Genomic DNA, 21,565 nt, shown 5'->3' with positions numbered 1-21,565 from the left:
ATACTTTGTTAACTTCAGTTTTTACATAAAATAATTTCAGTGGCAAAATATTTTTCCAATATTTTTCACACTTTGTTCTGAAGGTTTTTTTTTTTGACCCCCAATTAGCCCCATACAGTAATTGTGTCTTATTTCTTCTTACAATTGGCTCTTTATAGTAATGCTGGGCCCCTTCCTGTAGGTAATATTGCCCCCCCATGCTGGACCCCTTCCTGTAGGTAATAATGCTCCCCCATGCTGGACCCCTTCCTGTAGGTAATAATGCTCCCCGTGCTGGGCCCCTTCCTGTAGGTAATAATGCCCCCCGTGCTAGGCCCCTTCCTGTAGGTAATAATGCCCCCCCTTGCTAGGCCCCTTCCTGTAGGTAATAATGCCCCCCCTTGCTGGGCCCCTTCCTGTAGGTAATAATGCCCCCCCTTGCTGGGCCCCTTCGTGTAGGTAATAATGCCCCCCCTTGCTGGGCCCCTTCCTGTAGATAATAATGCCCCCCATGCTGGGCCCCTTCCTGTAGATAATAATGCCCCCCATGCTGGGCCCCTTCCTGTAGATAATAATGCCCCCCATGCTGGGCCCCTTCCTGTAGATAATAATGCCCCCCATGCTGGGCCCCTTCCTGTAGATAATAATGCCCCCCATGCTGGGCCCCTTCCTGTAGATAATAATGCCCCCCATGCTGGGCCCCTTCCTGTAGATAATAATGCCCCCCATGCTGGGCCCCTTCCTGTAGATAATAATGCCCCCCATGCTGGGCCCCTTCCTGTAGATAATAATGCCCCCCATGCTGGGCCCCTTCCTGTAGATAATAATGCCCCCCATGCTGGGCCCCTTCCTGTAGATAATAATGCCCCCCATGCTGGGCCCCTTCCTGTAGATAATAATGCCCCCCATGCTGGGCCCCTTCCTGTAGATAATAATGCCCCCCATGCTGGGCCCCTTCCTGTAGATAATAATGCCCCCCATGCTGGGCCCCTTCCTGTAGATAATAATGCCCCCCATGCTGGGCCCCTTCCTGTAGATAATAATGCCCCCCATGCTGGGCCCCTTCCTGTAGATAATAATGCCCCCCATGCTGGGCCCCTTCCTGTAGATAATAATGCCCCCCATGCTGGGCCCCTTCCTGTAGATAATAATGCCCCCCATGCTGGGCCCCTTCCTGTAGATAATAATGCCCCCCATGCTGGGCCCCTTCCTGTAGATAATAATGCCCCCCATGCTGGGCCCCTTCCTGTAGATAATAATGCCCCCCATGCTGGGCCCCTTCCTGTAGATAATAATGCCCCCCATGCTGGGCCCCTTCCTGTAGATAATAATGCCCCCCATGCTGGGCCCCTTCCTGTAGATAATAATGCCCCCCATGCTGGGCCCCTTCCTGTAGATAATAATGCCCCCCATGCTGGGCCCCTTCCTGTAGATAATAATGCCCCCCATGCTGGGCCCCTTCCTGTAGATAATAATGCCCCCCATGCTGGGCCCCTTCCTGTAGATAATAACGCCCCCCATGCTGGGCCCCTTCCTGTAGATAATAATGCCCCCCATGCTGGGCCCCTTCCTGTAGATAATAATGCCCCCCATGCTGGGCCCCTTCCTGTAGATCAGGGGTCTCAAACTCGGCTGGGTATATGGGCCGCACATGGAAAAAATTTGAATTTGGGGGGCCGCATTCTTTGTTTAATGTGACATTTTTAGTGATACCATTTTTTTTGTATACACCTTTTGAACATTTTTGCCGTGTTTATTTTTTTATGGCTTGGGTCGTTATGGATGTGGCGATAATAAACGTGCACTTTTTTGTGTTTACTTTAGTTTACATATAAAACAGCATTTTTAGTGCCCAATATTTTTTCATGCTTTATTTTATTTTTTATTTTTTTTACAATTTTATTTCCCCCAATTGGCCACATACAGTAATATTGTCTTACAATTAGCATCATATAGTAATAATGGAAAACATCTTGTGGCTCTGTGCCCCATCCAGGTCCCCATCTTGTGGCTCTGTGCCCCATCCAGGTCCCCATCTTGTGGCTCTGTGCCCCATCCAGGTCCCCATCTTGTGGCTCTGTGCCCCATCCAGGTCCCCATCTTGTGGCTCTGTGCCCCATCCAGGTCCCCATCTTGTGGCTCTGTGCCCCATCCAGGTCCCCATCTTGTGGCTCTGTGCCCCATCCAGGTCCCCATCTTGTGGCTCTGTGCCCCATCCAGGTCCCCATCTTGTGGCTCTGTGCCCCATCCAGGTCCCCATCTTGTGGCTCTGTGCCCCATCCAGGTCCCCATCTTGTGGCTCTGTGCCCCATCCAGGTCCCCATCTTGTGGCTCTGTGCCCCATCCAGGTCCCCATCTTGTGGCTCTGTGCCCCATCCAGGTCCCCATCTTGTGGCTCTGTGCCCCATCCAGGTCCCCATCTTGTGGCTCTGTGCCCCATCCAGGTCCCCATCTTGTGGCTCTGTGCCCCATCCAGGTCCCCATCTTGTGGCTCTGTGCCCCATCCAGGTCCCCATCTTGTGGCTCTGTGCCCCATCCAGGTCCCCATCTTGTGGCTCTGTGCCCCATCCAGGTCCCCATCTTGTGGCTCTGTGCCCCATCCAGGTCCCCATCTTGTGGCTCTGTGCCCCATCCAGGTCCCCATCTTGTGGCTCTGTGCCCCATCCAGGTCCCCATCTTGTGGCTCTGTGCCCCATCCAGGTCCTCTCTTGTGGCTCTGTGCCCCATCCAGGTCCCCATCCTGTGGCTATGTGACCCATCCAGGTCCCCATCTTGTGGCTATGTGCCCCATCCAGGTCCCCATGTTGTGGCTCTGGTCCCCATCTTGTGGCTCTGTGCCCCATCCAGGTCCCCATCTTGTGGCTCTGTGCCCCATCCAGGTCCCCATCTTGTGGCTCTGTGCCCCATCCAGGTCCCCATCTTGTGGCTCTGTGCCCCATCCAGGTCCCCATCTTGTGGCTCTGTGCCCCATCCAGGTCCCCATCTTGAGGCTCTGTGCCCCATCCAGGTCCCCATCTTGAGGCTATGTGCCCCATCCAGGTCCCCATCTTGAGGCTCTGTGCCCCATCCAGGTCCCCATCCTGTGGCTCTGTGCCCCATCCAGGTCCCCATCTTGTGGCTCTGGTCCCCATCTTGTGGCTCTGTGCCCCATCCAGGTCCCCATCCTGAGGCTCTGTGCCCCATCCAGGTCCCCATCCTGTGGCTCTGTGCCCCATCCAGGTCCCCATCCTGTGGCTCTGTGCCCCATCCAGGTCCCCATCCTGTGGCTCTGTGCCCCATCCAGGTCCCCATCCTGTGGCTCTGTGCCCCATCCAGGTCCCCATCCTGTGGCTCTGTGCCCCATCCAGGTCCCCATCCTGTGGCTCTGTGCCCCATCCAGGTCCCCATCCTGTGGCTCTGTGCCCCATCCAGGTCCCCATCCTGTGGCTCTGTGCCCCATCCAGGTCCCCATCCTGTGGCTCTGTGCCCCATCCAGGTCCCCATCCTGTGGCTCTGTGCCCCATCCAGGTCCCCATCCTGTGGCTCTGTGCCCCATCCAGGTCCCCATCCTGTGGCTCTGTGCCCCATCCAGGTCCCCATCCTGTGGCTCTGTGCCCCATCCAGGTCCCCATCCTGTGGCTCTGTGCCCCATCCAGGTCCCCATCCTGTGGCTCTGTGCCCCATCCAGGTCCCCATCCTGTGGCTCTGTGCCCCATCCAGGTCCCCATCCTGTGGCTCTGTGCCCCATCCAGGTCCACATCTTGTGGCTCTGTGCCCCATCCAGGTCCACATCTTGTGGCTCTGTGCCCCATCCAGGTCCACATCTTGTGGCTCTGTGCCCCATCCAGGTCCACATCTTGTGGCTCTGTGCCCCATCCAGGTCCACATCTTGTGGCTATGTGCCCCATCCAGGTCCACATCTTGTGGCTATGTGCCCCATCCAGGTCCACATCTTGTGGCTATGTGCCCCATCCAGGTCCACATCTTGTGGCTATGTGCCCCATCCAGGTCCCCATCCTGTGGCTCTGTGCCCCATCCAGGTCCCCATCCTGTGGCTCTGTGTCCCATCCAGGTCCCCATCCTGTGGCTCTGTGCCCCATCCAGGTCCCCATCTTGTGGCTCTGTGCCCCATCCAGGTCCCCATCTTGTGGCTCTGTGCCCCATCCAGGTCCCCATCTTGTGGCTCTGTGCCCCATCCAGGTCCCCATCTTGTGGCTCTGTGCCCCATCCAGGTCCCCATCTTGTGGCTCTGTGCCCCATCCAGGTCCCCATCTTGTGGCTCTGTGCCCCATCCAGGTCCCCATCTTGTGGCTCTGTGCCCCATCCAGGTCCACATCTTGTGGCTCTGTGCCCCATCCAGGTCCACATCTTGTGGCTCTGTGCCCCATCCAGGTCCACATCTTGTGGCTATGTGCCCCATCCAGGTCCCCTCTTGTGGCTATGTGCCCCATCCAGGTCCACATCTTGTGGCTCTGTGCCCCATCTAGGTCCCCTCTTGTGGCTCTGTGCCCCATCCAGGTCCCCTCTTGTGGCTCTGTGCCCCATCCAGGTCCCCTCTTGTGGCTCTGTGCCCCATCCAGGTCCCCTCTTGTGGCTCTGTGCCCCATCCAGGTCCCCTCTTGTGGCTCTGTGCCCCATCCAGGTCCCCTCTTGTGGCTCTGTGCCCCATCCAGGTCCCCTCTTGTGGCTCTGTGCCCCATCCAGGTCCCCTCTTGTGGCTCTGTGCCCCATCCAGGTCCCCTCTTGTGGCTCTGTGCCCCACCCCGGTCCCCATCCTGTGGCTCTGTGCCCCATCCAGGTCCCCATCCTGTGGCTCTGTGCCCCATCCAGGTCCCCATCCTGTGGCTATGTGCCCCATCCAGGTCCCCATCTTGTGGCTCTGTGCCCCATCCAGGTCCCCATCTTGTGGCTCTGTGCCCCATCCAGGTCCCCTCTTGTGGCTCTGTGCCCCATCCAGGTCCCCTCTTGTGGCTCTGTGCCCCATCCAGGTCCCCTCTTGTGGCTCTGTGCCCCATCCAGGTCCCCTCTTGTGGCTCTGTGCCCCATCCAGGTCCCCTCTTGTGGCTCTGTGCCCCACCCCGGTTCCCATGTTGTGGCTCTGTGCCCCCTGTGTTGTTCTTGACACACATAAAATAATAAAAAAAAAAAGATGATTCTCACCTGTCCTCCGTTCCCTCGGAGTCCTTCCTGCAGATGTGGCCCGCAGGCACCACAGAGTCCGACCCCTTGACGATCCCGACCTGGTCCAGGAGGAGCCGCTGACAGCAGCGCTGAATTGCCGCACAGACACTGTCTCCCAGCACAGCATTTTCAATGTCAGCCGCCGGCCAATCAGAGGCCAGCAGCTGACATCTGCATATGGCAATGACGTCATACTCGCTGCGCCGACACGCAGATATCAGCTGCTGGCCTCTGATTGGCCAGCGGCTGTCATTGGAAATGCAGTGCTGGGAAACAGTCTCTGTGCGGCAATTCAGCGCTGCTGTCGGCGGCTCCTCCTGGACCAGGTCGGGATCGTCAAGGGGTCTGTGCCTGCGGGCCGCATAAAGCAGCCTCAGGGGCCGCATGCGGCCCGCGTGTTTTAGACCCCTGCTGTAGATAATAATGCCCCCCATGCTGGGCCCCTTCCTGTAGATAATAATGCCCCCCATGCTGGGCCCCTTCCTGTAGATAATAATGCCCCCCATGCTGGGCCCCTTCCTGTAGATAATAATGCCCCCCATGCTGGGCCCCTTCCTGTAGATAATAATGCCCCCCATGCTGGGCCCCTTCCTGTAGATAATAATGCTCCCCATGCTGGGCCCCTTCCTGTAGATAATAATGCCCCCCATGCTGGGCCCCTTCCTGTAGGTAATAATGCCCCCCCCCCCCCTTGCTGGGCCCCTTCCTGTAGGTAATAATGCCCCCCATGCTGGGCTCCTTCCTGGAGGTAATAATGCCCCCCATGCTGGGCCCCTTCCTGGAGGTAATAATGCCCCCCATGCTGGGCCCCTTCCTGGAGGTAATAATGCCCACCATGCTGGGCCCCTTCCTGGAGGTAATGCCCCCAAAACTGGGTCCCTTCCTGAAATAATGTCCTAAATCCTGGGCCCCTTTGTGTAATAATGGAAAAATGGAAAACCCCTTAGTAACTGGCCCAAGGAGTTGTAAAACCAAAAAAAAACCCCTCTGTGCTCAGCAGCGCCCTCCCTGTGTTTAATTGTTACATGCCTAATACTTGTTTTCAAGGGAGATGAGCTGTTGAGTGGGCGCGAGTATTCCAGCCATTCAGCTTGACGGGAAGGTGGACTCAGGAGAAATACCTGTGAGCTGAAGGTGTGTGACCTAAGAACATCAACAAAAATATTAAAAAATAACAAAATTAAAGGGATTGTCCAGTTAAAAGAAAAATGTAGTTAAAACTGTGTTGGAGCACTTAGCTGAAAGGATATGTCAGGAGCATTTTGTGGTATATAATATTAGCGTAATCATAGGCCGTCATTTACCAGATGGAGGCCAAAAGCAAGTCTGGTCGGTAAGTGTCTGCATACCGTTTGTATAGACGGCTTTCCTTTAAAGAGAGGGGGGAAAAATTATCCTGAGCAACGCACTAGTTTTGCAATTTCTCTATGGAGAACGGCATCTATATCCTGAGTGACTGCTCCCAACAGGGGCCACAAACGCAGTGTGCACGCAGCCCAAGAAATGCAACTTACTAATATACTTCACATCTGAGAGGTGCCCCGAGAGTCCAATGTCGACAACTGACTATAGTCGGGTGTGAAGGGGGCTGGCCAGCTGTCTCATTTCAATGGCTAAGCCAGACCCCTTCTGTGTCACAGATGATTACAAATAAATAAATAAATAAATAAATAGAGGGTTGGCTTAGCAACTGGAATGAACAGACTGCCCTCTTCACATAAAGGGCTGGTGCAAAGATATCATCAGAATGGCTAATATAATACACCACTAAATATTGTACTGATGGACGACCACCAATCCCAACAACGAGGGCGCTGCCGTGAGAAGTTTCTGAATTCTTCCCGCATGTCAATTCTTTAGGCGTCTTTGCAGTGTTTTTCACCCATAGAAAGCAACGAGAAGGTGGAAAAAAAACTGCAAAAATGCAACAAAAGTTATCTATTGTAGCATTTTCAAGTTATTTTGGTGTATAAAACACTGCTAAAAAGTGGGGAAAACACCATCATACATGCACGTTGAATGGAGCGTTTTTACTGCAGAAAATAAATGTAGCAAAAACGCTGTGTGTGAACACAGCCTCCGGGTATGTAGAAAAATCTGCTGCAAATACTAGAGTGTTGGCAGTAAAAACGCACGTGTGCATGAGATTTCAGAAATCTTTCACTTTGCTGGTAAAAGAAACGTGTTTTTTTTTAGGCTAAAACACAAGAAAAGCGCACCGTGTGAACATGCCTTTTGATGGAGCAAGTCCTGTTTACACAGGGAGATCGCTGCCAAGAACGAGGATTTTTAAGAAGCTGCAAACTTGTGAGGACCCTCCACAGTGCATAACCGTGTCCTGCAGACACCAACGTACAGCTCTTCAGAGATCAAACTGCCTTCTTGACTGTCATCTGCTGCACTATGTTTCTATAGCAGATTACTGCATCTAAAACCCTCAATGTTGCCTCCATTTCTTGGTAGTTCTTCAAAAGAACTTGAACAGAACATTTTGAACCTCCAGTCTTCTTTGAAATCTTTGCCTGGTAGTAGAGACCTTGCTGATGCAGTAGAACTACCTTGTTTCTTGTTCCTGTGCATGACCTGTGACATGAAACTGTCTTCCACAACCTCACCTTTGTAGCAGAGTTTGCCTGTTCCTCACCCAGTTTTAAAGCATCCAACACAGCGGTTTCAGTTTTGGACTGTTTTAACCTATACATGAAAAAGATGATCATTATCACCTGTTTGGTATAAATTGCTAATCATACACCTGACTATAATCCTACAAAATCCCCGAAATTGTACAATTGGATTTAGAAGAACTGCTGCTGTTTTGAAGGAAAAGGGCGGTCACACAAATATTGATTTGATTTAGATTTCGCTTTTGTGCATTCATTCACTTTGCTAATTATTAAAAATAAACTATTAACACTTATTTTTCAAGCGTTCTTACATTGCAGCATTTTTAACACGCCGGTGTAAGATGTTTGCACAGTGCTGTCTATCATTAACGACTTAAAGGAGTTGTCCACTACTTTTTTATTATCCCCTCAATGTATTGCCCCGGGGCCTGTCAGAAAAATATGAAAAAAAATATTAAGTATCTCTCTCCCCCTCCTATCTACTATTTGGCAGAGCTGATAATCTATAGAGCTGTCTGTATGCCAATTATCACCCACAGGAGAAGAGCTGACACTTTGGCCAGTGGCTTCTATGCAAATTAACACACAGAGAGGTGCAACTGACCCAATTAGCATGCCAGTGTGTGTTCCAGAGACACAGGCTTGTGAGAAATCTACATCTAGGCGAGAAGGTTGTATTCCCAGAGCTTCAAAAGAATTCAACAGAAATCTTTAGTCGGGCCAGCGTCAATGCGGAATATCTCAGGTTCCGCACGTCCGATAATAATGGGACCTATATTTTTAGTGGCAGGGTCAGCCAAGGAACAATATGCTTATTTTTCTGTAGCTGTGAGCCCCTCTGGGGATCTGTGGCACGAAAGTACCAGAATAACAGATCGCAGCTATGCCATGAGTAGTCTCTACAGAAAGATAAATTCATAAATACATGGCATCAACTTTCGGGCTTCTGTAATCAACCAATGATGCGTTAACGAAGAAGTTAGGGTGGAGCCCAGCCCACATGATGTCAACACAAGGGGCGTGTGGGCAGGTCCCCTCTTCGGCATAAAAGCTCCAACTGAAAATTGATCCATATTCATTGCCGGGAGTATATATTTATTAAAGCAAAGGATCCCGTTCAATAACGGTGTAATCAAGTGGAGTGTCTCCCCTCCAGCTATACTGAATCGTCTTTGCGAACAATATAGTAAGTTTCTTCTTTAATCCTGTTTATTTTGTGTAACTGTGGATTCTGTACTGTAATTGTCTCCTTTTGTAAACTCAAACTTTGTATATTTTTCCTAAACACTGTCTCCCTTTTGAATTAAATATAAAATTTAATAGTCTTGTTTCTTTTGCTCTGTAATTGTTTCCTCCTCCAAAGCCATACACGCTACCAGAAAGCAGGCATCCGACCAGGCCTGTATTATATTTCAAACTGGCCAATGGTAGCAGCGAATAATAATAATAATTGGGCTATCGTGAAACTGGCAGTAACCGTATGGGGCGTATACACATATTCCATGTGGTGGAATCCGGAGGTGTGATCCCATACGCTTTCTGCTCGCTTGCCAATAGCTATGCAGTGAGTAATCAGGATCGTGTGCTCGCGAATCCCTGCTCAATCCGGTGAATTCTTGACAAAGTGACGTCAGAGGTGGGATATTGTGTAATCTCCCCGGTGTTGTCCCTGACTGTCCTGACAGGGCCCATAAGGGTTTTTGTAAATACATTCTATAAAAGTTACTGCCTATGAGCGGCGCTACCGCTGGCTGCTCACAGGCATCACATGACCCGCCACTGATGTCACGCCTCACTTTACGTGACATCAGGGACGCGCTCCCTGCAGTGGATGCTGAGTTGTGGGCGGGAAAGCGTGCGGCAGATGCTGGGTGTGACGCGCGGGAAAACCTCGCCCACAGCCCAGCATCCACTGCAGGGAACGTGTCCCTGATGTCACGCCTCACTTTAAGTGACATCACTGGCGGGTCACGTGATGCCTGTGAGCGACCAGCGGTAGCGCAGCTCACAGGCAGTAACTGCAACGGAAGGCAATTACAAAAACCCTTATGGGCCCAGGGGTGATACACTGGGGCATAATAAAAAGTTGTGGCCATCTTTAAGCGATTGGTAGTAAATTACAAGACTCGCTGAGCGCGGGATCAGACCAATCCCAGTGACCTGTCAATTTTCAGTATTTTTAGTTTGCCTCAATGAATCAACCAAGGACCCAATACTTTATTTTTCTCAAGGTACAGATGAGACAACATTGGCAAAAAATCTTATTAGACATCGGTCACGTCCAGGAGAAGGGTCCGCAGTTCTACCTTTATCTGGACCAGCAGAGCCTGACAACCTCACAGTAATCCACACTATGATAATACACACGGAGTCATTCTTATCAGTCTGACACATACACAACCCTACACTATTATCAGGACTGCAAAAAACAACCCTGGTAGCAAACCGATAGCACCGTGCTCTGTCGCCATTGTGGTATTTCAGGTCAGGATATTGCTATACGCAATGCTCACATTATGAACTGTGGCTACTCTGAGAAAAAGAAAAAAAAATCAAAACCTTGCAATTTTCACACTGGCCACTAGGGCTTTATTTAGACTCCTACTTCCTGTCCTTTCAGGAAGAGTTTTCAGCAGGCTCCTTATAAGAGGCAGGATTACACTGAAAAGTAACACCTCTATAAACAGCTGATAACACAGAATCCACCAACCACAATAGGCAATGTCACAGCTGACCCTGCTTCTCCCTTCACAATTACCTGGCACACGCTCATTAGATGCTTCAATGCAAAAAGATCTGTTTATTGCAGCTAATAAACATGTGGATTTCCTTTGTTCGGGTTTATCTTATGGGTACAATATAGACTTTGTCCCTCTGGAGGACTTGTCCTGTCCCATCCTCTATCACACTGACTAACCTTTCATTGAAATGTGCAGTGTGTAACAAGAGTACCTGCAGTTTCAGAAAAAGCCATCATGTGAGTGTTCAGGAGACGACGCCATCTCTGGAAACGATGATTATTCTGCATTTTCACCTCTCTCTAAGCGAGTGGATGAAGACTAGTTGCTATGTCTCCCATACACAAACAGGAGAGCAGGAATCCCTCATGTCTCTGTCCATGCTCCCGCTGTTTATGAACATGTGCTACATAGCACACAATGTTATACAGCAGTAGTGCGCAATGCTGCTGTGAATCCAGCACCAGGGGTGAGGATAACAGAAATATCAAATTGTTACTGTCACGTTTACCCACAAGTAACAGCCGACTGCAACGCAATGACACTTTAACAAGTATGAAGCGTCCAATTCAGAAAACCTCTAAAGAAGAACTTTCACCAAATTTTTCATTTCGACCTGGACACGATGTAAAAGCGTCTGCAGAGAGAAATAAAACTTTTTTTCTTCTCTCCGTTGCAGAGGTATTAAAGTATTTGGCACCTAATGAGTTAACACCCACTTAAGTTATCAGATATATTTCACTGGGAGTATGTGCTTCTCCCTGTAGGAGTTGCCCAATCATAAGCAGGCAGCAACACAGCAGAAAATAAACACCCCACAATAGCTTAAGTTTCTCAGTGTGTGAGATGTAATGATACAGCTCTGATCTCCTGGTCTAACCTCCTGCAAGATTAGAAAGCACAGATGAGTAACACCTTTCAGATAAGGTCCCTGTGGGAGAAAGGGCAACACAACTAAGTTTATCTGTGTTACATTAAAACCCTTAATCGCCCTCCTCCTCTCATAGCACTGTCAGCTCTGCTGTACTGCCCCTTCTCTCACACTGCCTGTCTGGAGAGGAGCAACTTTAGAACACAGCAGACATAACTGTGATTACTGACAGTTCCAGACAGGCAGTGTAACAGGAGAAGTACAGCAGAGCTGACAGTGCTATGAGAGGAGAGTGATAAAGGGTTTGTAATGTGACCCAGCTAAACTCCACTGTACTGCCCCTACCTCCATAGGGACATCTGAAAAGGTGAGAGTCATCTGTGCTTTCTAATCATGCAGGAGGTTAGACCAGGAGATCAGAGCTGTATCAATTCATCTCACACATTGAGAAACTCGAGCAATTGTGGGGTAAGTTCTTATTCTGCTGTGTTGCAGTCTACTTATTCTCTCTGTACGAGTTGTCCAATCATAAGTACACGCTCCCAGTGAAAAATATCTGATAGCATCTAATGTTCAAGTGGGTGTTAATGAGTTCTCATTAGATGCCAAATATTTTGATTGCTAATATCTCGCAAAGTAGAGGTGAAACAAAAAAACAAAACAAAAAAAAACGTATTCCGCTGTGCAGCCACTACTGCATTGTGTGTGCAGTCCAACATTTGGACATTCGGTGAAGAGTCCTCTTTAAGCAAGAAGCGTATTTCTGCTTAAATCAGCTGAATACTGCCCTTTACCACCTTCTGTTGCCTTCCTAGTAACCTCATGAACATGAAGTAATTTGCAGCCCTTTCTTAGCTTGTATAAGCCTTAAAAGCCTTCTATAAAAAAAAGCTCTACCTGCCAGAGATAAAAGATCCTGAATGCTTCATCTTTCTACATAACCAAATATACCTGCAACGGCTGCTATTAAAAGTCATGAAAGAGGGACGGCAAAAATAGACATCAGTGCTTCCATACTGGAGATATCCTGAGATAAAGTCTCCTCATTAGATCTGCACTGATCAGAAATCGAGACAAACTGCCCTGCAAAGCCGAAGGCATATCCGTGCACAGCTTTACACAATCACTAGACAGCTGTCCCACAAACTTCCTACCCAGAAGATGTCAGATAGATCGGGGTAAGATCAGCCTGGAGACACGTCTGGGTCAGACTCGAATCAGCTTTTCTACTTTAGATTAAATGGGTTTACCATGGAATAAAAACATTTTAAGCAGTCTGAGCCTTTTAAAAAAAATATATAACGTATTCATTCTTGCAACTTTCATTTTGATGGCCTCACTGCTCTCAAAAATTATCAATGCCCTTGTTAGATAATCAATGGCTAAGAAGGGCATTTTCCATCCAGTTCCAGGGTGTCGAGATGGGACCAGGAACAAGACCACCGTAGGGACTGGGTAAGCGTCAGAACAGGAGCTGCAAGGTATCTTGGAGATACCCAACCACCTCAAAGAGTTCCCAGCAATACCCACCATAGGAGAGCCCCCAGAAATTTCCCCAGCAGTCAGAGCAGCAACTCACCCATCCTCCACCATTGTAGACCCCTAGTGGTCACTGCAGAGTCCATTGCCCCATACACCCACTCTCCAGCAATGCTCCATCTGCTGGCAGAAAACCACATCGAAACGAACAATTCCCAGAAGGATGTCAGCATGGCGCAGTAAAAATAGTTAAAAAAAAAAAAAAGCTATATGAGCCCACCATATCATATCCTCTGCTTGGATTTAGAGCTATTATAGGACGTAAGCAGAGGACAGGATAAGGAGTTAGGAGCCAAAAATCAAGTAAACTCAGAAAAATTGCAAATTTCTGCCCCTGTGAAAACCTCCGACCTCCACATCCCTATGTCAGCTCCAATTTCCTGCAAGGCCAAACGCTGTGAAAGCCGATCAAACACCTCAATCATGTTCTTGCACCTTATAAACTGCCTAGAAAAAGTAGTTTATGGACAGTCTATAGGAAGGGGAAAAACTCAGCTGGCCCATTATGGCCTCAGAAACCAGTGTGGTCTTCAGCCTTGGCATATACTAACGAGTGGCAGCCCATATAGAGCCATTAGAGCACAATGTACAGCTGCATCGCTGCTATAACACAACTTTATCATGAAGCTGTAGCTGACTTTGCTGTGAATTGGGACTGATACTTCTGTTTGTAGTAAGGGGAATTAAGCAACAGACTCGCTGTAACATTCTCACTGACATAACTTGTTCTCCAAATTAGGATAATAAAACATAAAAGGCGTGCAGCCGAAATATGTGACCAGGAGCCGCAACACCAAGTCATAATGCACCGTCATGTCCTCCTGTTCCATCTCTGGTTTTACAATCAGAAAGTGAACAAACAAAAACTAGAGTTGCTGCTCACAAATGGGGTCTGGTATTAGCAGTAAGAGGGGGTGCCCAGGTTGGAGAAAAAAAAAACAAGACACAAAAACCTATAAGTGCATTTAAAACAGCAATCTGCTTGGTTTCATATACAGCGAAGGTCTCCTGACTCGAAATAAAGAGCCTCATAGGCATAGCTGAGGATTCTGATTTCAGGTCAGGAAGGACCACCATGGCCTGCCAGGACCCCCCCGGCCCACCAGGACCGCGAAAGCTGGATGTGTGAAACCGGCTTCGCACGCAAATTAACACAGATGTCGCAATCTCCAGATTTCAATGCCGGTTCCAGTAGCTCAATTTTAACATTGCGTTTGCCACAGGAGAGATCTTCTGTATTGGTATGTTGTGAAGACATGGGGTCTTCCATGGGCATAATGCTACTCAGACAACACAGGGTGAGGGTAAAACAGTGTGGCAATACTTTATTGAACCAAATAGACAACACAGAACTGTCCCAGCAAATATCCAAGATGGTGCAACATTACACAGTCTCACCCTTCCGCTGACCCGCCTGGGATAGAACAACTGCAACTTTGGGACTTCCAGGGCCAACTACCTCAACCAGTGGCCCTCAGCTTTTGGAAGGTCCCCACAGAGAGGAGGTAGCAGAAAGCTTAGGAAGCTGACAGTCCATCAAGATACAAGGCCAGGAGACCCGAGGGTCTCACCCTGGCCTCTCCGAGAGTTTCCATGGGGCCAGATGACCGGCTGGTCCCAATCTGGCTTCTACGAATGTCTCCATGGGTTCCAGACGACCAAAGGCTCCCACTTGGCAACCTCAAACAACATATCCATGGGGTCAGGTGACTTCATCGTCCCCAACCTGGTCTCCCCAAATGTATCCATGGGCTATCTGATGGACAATGGAGCAGATCTGTATCTTTCCAGTCAGGGCCACATACCCTTAGGCTGGAATTATGTAGAATCCAAATCTGTGTCTCTTTGGATAAAGCCATGCTACCAAGCTGATGGTGTGAAGGAAGTCTGATCTTTGATTCTCCTTGTAAAGTCTCTTTCAATTCTCCCTGCTACAGAGGCATATGTTCCTTAAATAGTTCACATTTGTTCTTTCAAGTACACATCCACAGGGCATGGGTTAGGGAGGATATTATTCCACAGGGCTCAGGTCTCATTGTTTGAGTATTTAATCAATTTACATAGTTGGTATAGCAGGGGGCTCTTGTAAATAAACATCTAGTACAATACGCAATTAGCACAGTAACAAACCATTTCAGAACAAAGAAGAAAACATTCAGGGTTATACAAATACTGGTCAGTCCTTCTTGACCCACCAAAGAAACACACAAGTTCTAAAGTCAACACAAACACAATAGTGCATTTCTCTTGGCTTAACAAATCTAGACGTCTCGCTGATTAGGCTAAGTGCCCACGATGCAGAAATGCTGCAGATTTTTTCCGCATCTCCCTGGCAGGAAAAACGCATGCGGATTTTACATGCGTTTTTCCTGCCAGGTAGAAGCGTTTGTCAAGCGTTCTTGCATGCATGTCAGCATGCGGGTTATCAAGCGCTTTTCCAAGCAATTTTAGCATCACTTGGAAAAGTGCTTGACAACTTGGTCACACTATATAAATCCATGCAACCGGCATGGATTTATACAGTGTGACCAAGTAATAGTTAAAAAAAAGAATAAAAATGGTAAAAAATAATTGAAAAAAAACGTTATACTTACCTTTTGATGGCCCCTGGAGTTTTCTCCGCTGCGCCCGGTCTCCCCGTGTCTCGCGGTGGTCTAAAAGGACCTGCGGTGACATCATTTAGTCATGTGACTAAACATGAGCAAACGTGAGAAAACACCAGGGGACATCAGAAGGCAAGTATAATCTTTATTTTAAATTATTTTTTTAACAGGTTCTATGGTACCCGAGTCTGGAGGAGAGTCTCCTCTTCTCCAGACCCGGGTACCATCCGCACATTGAATCGCTTTATATCCACATGTGATCATGCAGATATTATGCGATTCAATGCAAGTCAATGGCAGCAATTACGCTGCGTGTCCGCAAAATTAATGGACATGCTGCGTATTTTTCCGCAATGATAATTGGGGACCATGGGGCACGTATTACCAACCGTTTCTAAGCGCTTTCGCTGCGGAAATTCTGCTGCAAAAACGCATAGTGGGCACGCAGCCTCAAGATAAGAAGCTGTTTCATCACATATGTCTTAAGATCTGAATGGGTTGGCTGACTGCTCATTTCAATAGCAAAGCCAGCCCCCTTCTCGGTTGCGATGCATAGACTAAAAGCTATTGAAATGAGCCATCATCCAGCCCCCTTCACAAACGGCTCTGGTGATGTGTGAACACAGAAAATGCCGTCCTGTTTTGAGAACAGAAGTGGAGCTGACTGGACCCATGCTGATATCGTCAGATCCCTGCACATTTGTTAAATGAAGTAAATGAGTAATTTGTACACCATATTATACAGGTCATATACATTTATACACACCTGCAGAACATGGGTCACAAACATGGATTACAGAGTGAACATTGTAGTGCGAGGCTTCTACACCTGGGCATGGAGCCCTTACAGATCCTCCTGTAAGGAGCTATTCAGCCTCTGAAAACTACCGCACCAGCTCCATCAGAGTTAATTTCCCCTAGAAAATCCATAAATAAAGATGAAGCATCTTCTGATTTTTTTTTTCGCTATCAGATATTTATGGAAATCTCCTACACCTATAAGGATGCCGTATTACAGCTCCACACAAAACGGAGCCATGACACCGGCATGTGCATGAACTTTATCATAGACTCGTTAAAAGTCTATGAGAAATATTTTCTAACAGAGGAGAACATACCATTGCACCCACTACACAGCCTTAGTGCTGGCATAAGAGGCCCACTAATGTAGAGTAAATGGGGGTCATCCTTCTGGTGTCCTACCCGTATGATTGCATTTCATGCTGGAATACAAATTAAAACCCCCCTACAGACTATTGTGAAGCTCTGTATTGCCATTCATACGGCCGTGGATTTTACTGCTTCATCAGTGACCGGCCATTGAAAAAGGTTCTGCGCAAAATCGCGATGGGCAGCCACAGGGACCAGCCTCTCCAAAACTGGAAATTAATGCCAAAAATGTGAGTGTCAGCAACAAAACAAAACATTTCCACCAAGAAAAATAACAAAAAATACAAGAGAACTTTTCAAAAATGCTTCACATTTTTGGAAGTTATTTCTTTTTCCTACAAGCTGATTAAAAAAAAAAGTGAAGAGGCCTGTGACACAAGTGGCTAAAGTTCCAGGGAACTGCCACTATGTGGCGCAATCTGCTTCTCCCTGACAATGTATCCAGGAGCAATCCACATTAGGCCACATTCAGTAGGAGGAAATTTGTTGCAGATTCAAAACCCCATCTGCAGGTAACAGAAAATCTGTGCCAAGTTCAGGATTTTCAAATCAGCAACGGGACCATCGTGTCGGGGTTTTGTCATAGATTCTGCAGCAATTTCGAATGACTGTGCTGTGAAAAATATCCGTACATGCGAGTCAGCACAGAATAACTTTTGGAACCAAGTACAGGCGCTCGGTGCAGCCATCATTTATACCTTTCCACATGCTTGTTTTCTATCTCTGACTTCAGATAGCCAGAGCTGTCAATCAAAGAGGAGAGGATGGAGATAAAGGGAAAAGAAGCAGGTAGGAAGATGTAAGTACATATTTGGCTCTGCCATGTTGAAACAAAAGTACAGATGCAACATGGCGTGGCCAAATATTTAAGTACACCTACTCACCTGCTTGGTTTCCATCCATCCGCACCCTTCTCTGGCCATATGAAGCCAGAGCTGTCAATCAAATAAGGGGGTAGTGGAGATAGAAGGAAAATAAGCAGGTGTAGTTAAATATTTGTCCTCACTGTGATGCACCATGTGGTGAGACTTAGTTTGGAAGTTATTCTGTGCTGACAGAGTCTGTAAGATAAAGTTCTTTAGAACTAAAAAGTTTATTTATTGGGCAGCATTCGTGATCTAGGACCGCACCACAAGGTGTAGATGTGGTACACAGATGATACGTACAGCACCAGGAATGTGCCCATTAGGAGTAATTTATAGCAAGAGTTGACTCGTGTACACATTCTGCACGCAGGTGCAAATATTTCTTACATTACTTGGTAAACACCACTTGAAAAGGTTTAAAAGGAGTTGTCCACTTACTTTCACTTTAAAACAGTGCAGCAGCAGTCTACTTCAGAGCAGCTGAGCTGATGATTGGCTGCAGTGCTGTCAACAAGATTTCAGTGCTACAAACAATGAAAACACTGGAAGCAGAGACAAATGCTCAGAGCTGGACCAGGGGAGGATGAGGAAAGCGGTTAACTTTTCTTAAAACAAATTGCACCGGAGGATGAATTTTCCAAAATTAGAAAAACCCTTTAAAGGGGTTATCAGGCACCAACCACATGATGACCCCACCCACCTGCATTCTATCATCAGTGTCCTGCCCTTACAATGTGGAAGTGAGCGGCATCAGACAACCCCTTTTAAGAAATTATACGTAAATGGGTTAAAAAAAAAAAAAAAAAAGAGAATTAACAATTATTAGACTATGAGCTCATAGTTTTGGCATACGAATACAATAGTGACCAGTCTGGATCAACGCCGTGGCCTCTGTCCACCATATGCCTAAACACAAGGCACATACTGTATACCTCCCTGTACACTTTGTGCGGCGGCCTCTGTATAGGCGCGTACAGTACAGTGTATACAGGCGCGTATTGGCAAGATAAGAGCCAAGGAGGACAGTATTTTGGCCCCTAATTGATTAATGAAGGACCATAAAGGCATTTCTGAGTACAAATGATGTGTGCACTAAGGGGGCATTTACACTGCAGTATAAAACCATCGCCAACATGTTTACCGGTCAATCAATATCCTGTACAGATGCTGATCCATTATAGATTACTCTGCATCGGCAGTCATTATTCCTCGACAGCACAGGTTCTGTTTACATAGAATGACGGGCTGCCGAGAACGAGGATCTTTTGAACAAACCAAAAGATCATTTCACCCAACAAATCAGCGTTGGTCCGGTGACCGGCAGCGTGTTTACACTACGCCGTTATCTTAGATCGCTAACCATGCAGTGTACACCCCCTATACACCAGCTCTCGTCATCCAGTCATTCTCTGACAGCAGCACCTGAAGCAGCGGCAGATTTACTCACTACATTCATCAACTATGCATAAAACGGCCGTTCAACAGTCCCAGAGAAGTGAATGTAGCGGTGGTTACAAACACACCAGCACTCTCTCTCGGTGGGCGCCCGCTCGGCGGTCACGCGCACACAGTGGGCGCCCGCTAGCTCGGCGGTCACGCGCACACAGTGGGCGCCCGCTAGCTCGGCGGTCACGCGCACACCCTGGCGCTCGCTCTCAGCCGCCGCTCGCTCGACGGTCACTCGCACCCACCCTGGCGCTCGCTCGACGGTCACTCGCACCCACCCTGGCGCTCGCTCGGCGGTCACTCGCACCCACCCTGGCGCTCGCTGGTCACTCGCACCCACCCTGGCGCTCGCTCGGCAGTCACTCGCACCCACCCTGGCGCTCGCTCGGCGGTCACTCGCACCCACCCTGGCGCTCGCTCGGCGGTCACTCGCACCCACCCTGGCGCTCGCTCGGCGGTCACTCGCACCCACCCTGGCGCTCGCTCGGCGGTCACTCGCACCCACCCTGGCGCTCGCTCGGCGGTCACTCGCACCCACCCTGGCGCTCGCTCGGCGGTCACTCGCACCCACCCTGGCGCTCGCTCGGCGGTCACTCGCACCCACCCTGGCGCTCGCTCGGCGGTCACTCGCACCCACCCTGGCGCTCGCTCGGCGGTCACTCGCACACCCTGGCGCTCGCTCGGCGGTCACTCGCACACCCTGGCGCTCGCTCGGCGGTCACTCGCACACCCTGGCGCTCGCTCGGCGGTCACTCGGACACCCTGGCGCCCGCTCTCAGCATCCGCTCGGTGGTCATACACCGGCGCTCACCTTCAGAGGCCCAGCAGTCGGACCCCCAACTGTCATACATTTGTCACTCACCTTGGGAATGTATGCAGTGGGAAAGCCCCTTTACCAGGTACCAGCTATTGTGTCACTCATATTCTGGACAATCCCTCTAGGAGCGTCATCACCAGGCTCCCCGGCTGTCAGCCATACATGATACAGAGCCGTGGCCCCTGCAGTCCGGGGCCGTTGTGGGGCCCGATCCCCCTGCAAAGCCCGCAACTCCCCGCCCTGTGCCCGCCTGCCCCTGCCCGGGCCCGCTCACCACTCACCCGTCTTTTCTCTTGGCTTTGAACACATGACCGTATGTGCCTCTTCCAACTTTACAGCCCTCGTATTCAAACAGGTCCTCCACCCGCTCCCGCTCCCCCGTCAGCTTCACCTTGAAGTCATAGTCCATCGTGAGCTGGGAACATGTAGCGCTGTGATACCCGGGCGGCTGCTCGGTCCTCAGCCCTGAACGCTCCCGCAGCTGGTCTCCCTCCCTCACGCACACAGGAGACAGACGCCGCTGCCGCAAACACTGTCGTAAAGACGGACGCTCCGCCTGTCACTAAACGAGCCACGCCCATTCACTGCGAGTAAGCGAAAAGTCACGCCCACTCCCAAGGAGTGCACGACTGCTTCCGCCCATCACTGTATAGGCTCCTCCCCCTAATTCACAGTAAGGAAGCGATAAGCTTCAGTGATAAGCTCCGCCCACTGCCGAGCGCGGAAGCGGATGGAGGAGCCTGGGATGACCCATTGCGACCGCGACGGAGACCGCAGCGATGATTATTGCAGCGACCGATCGTATCTGCCCTTATTGCTTCATAACAGTCCAAGGCCCGGTCCTGCAGTGGTGTGGTTATAGTGACTGCTGTCCTGGCGGAGGGGCCATACTCTGTACAGGGGGCTGAGTGCCCAGCAGGGGGCGCCATAGTAATGTGGCCAACTGGGCTCTTTTTTTTTTTTTCTCTTTTTTTTTTTCAGGATCTATAACTTTCTAGTATTTTAGTTGTATGCGGCTTTTATCGTCCCCATTGTGGGGAAAAAAATATAATGATGTGAACATATATATAAACAAAAAACCCTAATATATATATATACACATACATACATACAGTACAGACCAAAAGTTTGGACACACCTTCTCATTTAAAGATTTTTCTGTATTTTCATGACTATGAAAATTGTACATTCACACTGAAGACATCAAAACTATGAATTAACACATGTGGAATTATATACTTAACAAAAAGTGTGAAACAACTGAAAATATGTCTTATATTCTAGGTTCTTCAAAGTAGCCACCTTTTGCTTTGATGACTGCTTTGCACACTCTTGGCATTCTCTTGATGAGCTTCAAGAGGTAGTCACCGGAAATGGTTTTCACTTCACAGGTGTGCCCTGTCAGGTTTAATAAGTGGGATTTCTTGCCTTATAAATGGGGTTGGGACCATCAGTTGTGTTGTGCAGAAGTCTGGTGGATACACAGCTGATAGTCCTACTGAATAGACTGTTAGAATTTGTATTATGGCAATAAAAAAGCAGCTAAGTAAAGAAAAACGAGTGGCCCTCATTACTTTAAGAAATGAAGGTCAGTCAGTGCGAAAAATTGGGAAAACTTTGAAAGTGTCCCCAAGTGCAGTTGCAAAAACCATCAAGCGCTACAAAGAAACTAGCTCACATGAGGACCGCCCCAGGAAAGGAAGACCAAGAGTCACCTCTGCTTCTGAGGATAAGTTTATCCGAGTCACCAGC

At 48.9% G+C, this 21,565-nt stretch overlaps 1 protein-coding gene across 1 annotated transcript in view; it reads right to left on the bottom strand.

The window, feature by feature from the left end:
• The window catches only part of CDK8 (cyclin dependent kinase 8), a 60,231-nt gene extending 39,823 nt beyond the window's left edge, over window positions 1-20,408 (bottom strand). Inside the window, exon 1 of the mRNA XM_073662458.1 lies at window positions 20,095-20,408. Within this exon, the coding sequence (XP_073518559.1) occupies window positions 20,095-20,222 (128 nt within the window). The 5' untranslated portion in view covers window positions 20,223-20,408. The remainder of the gene's footprint in view (window positions 1-20,094) is intronic.
• Between the last annotated feature and the right edge of the window lie 1,157 nt (window positions 20,409-21,565).

The sequence above is a fragment of the Phyllobates terribilis genome, unplaced genomic scaffold (genome assembly GCF_046119375.1).
Source record: "Phyllobates terribilis strain yellow unplaced genomic scaffold, ASM4611937v1 Scaffold_2__4_contigs__length_985480577, whole genome shotgun sequence".
Taxonomy (NCBI): domain Eukaryota; kingdom Metazoa; phylum Chordata; class Amphibia; order Anura; family Dendrobatidae; genus Phyllobates; species Phyllobates terribilis.
The sequence above is the reverse complement of the archived record's forward strand: the minus strand, read 5'-3'. Positions and strand labels throughout refer to the sequence as shown.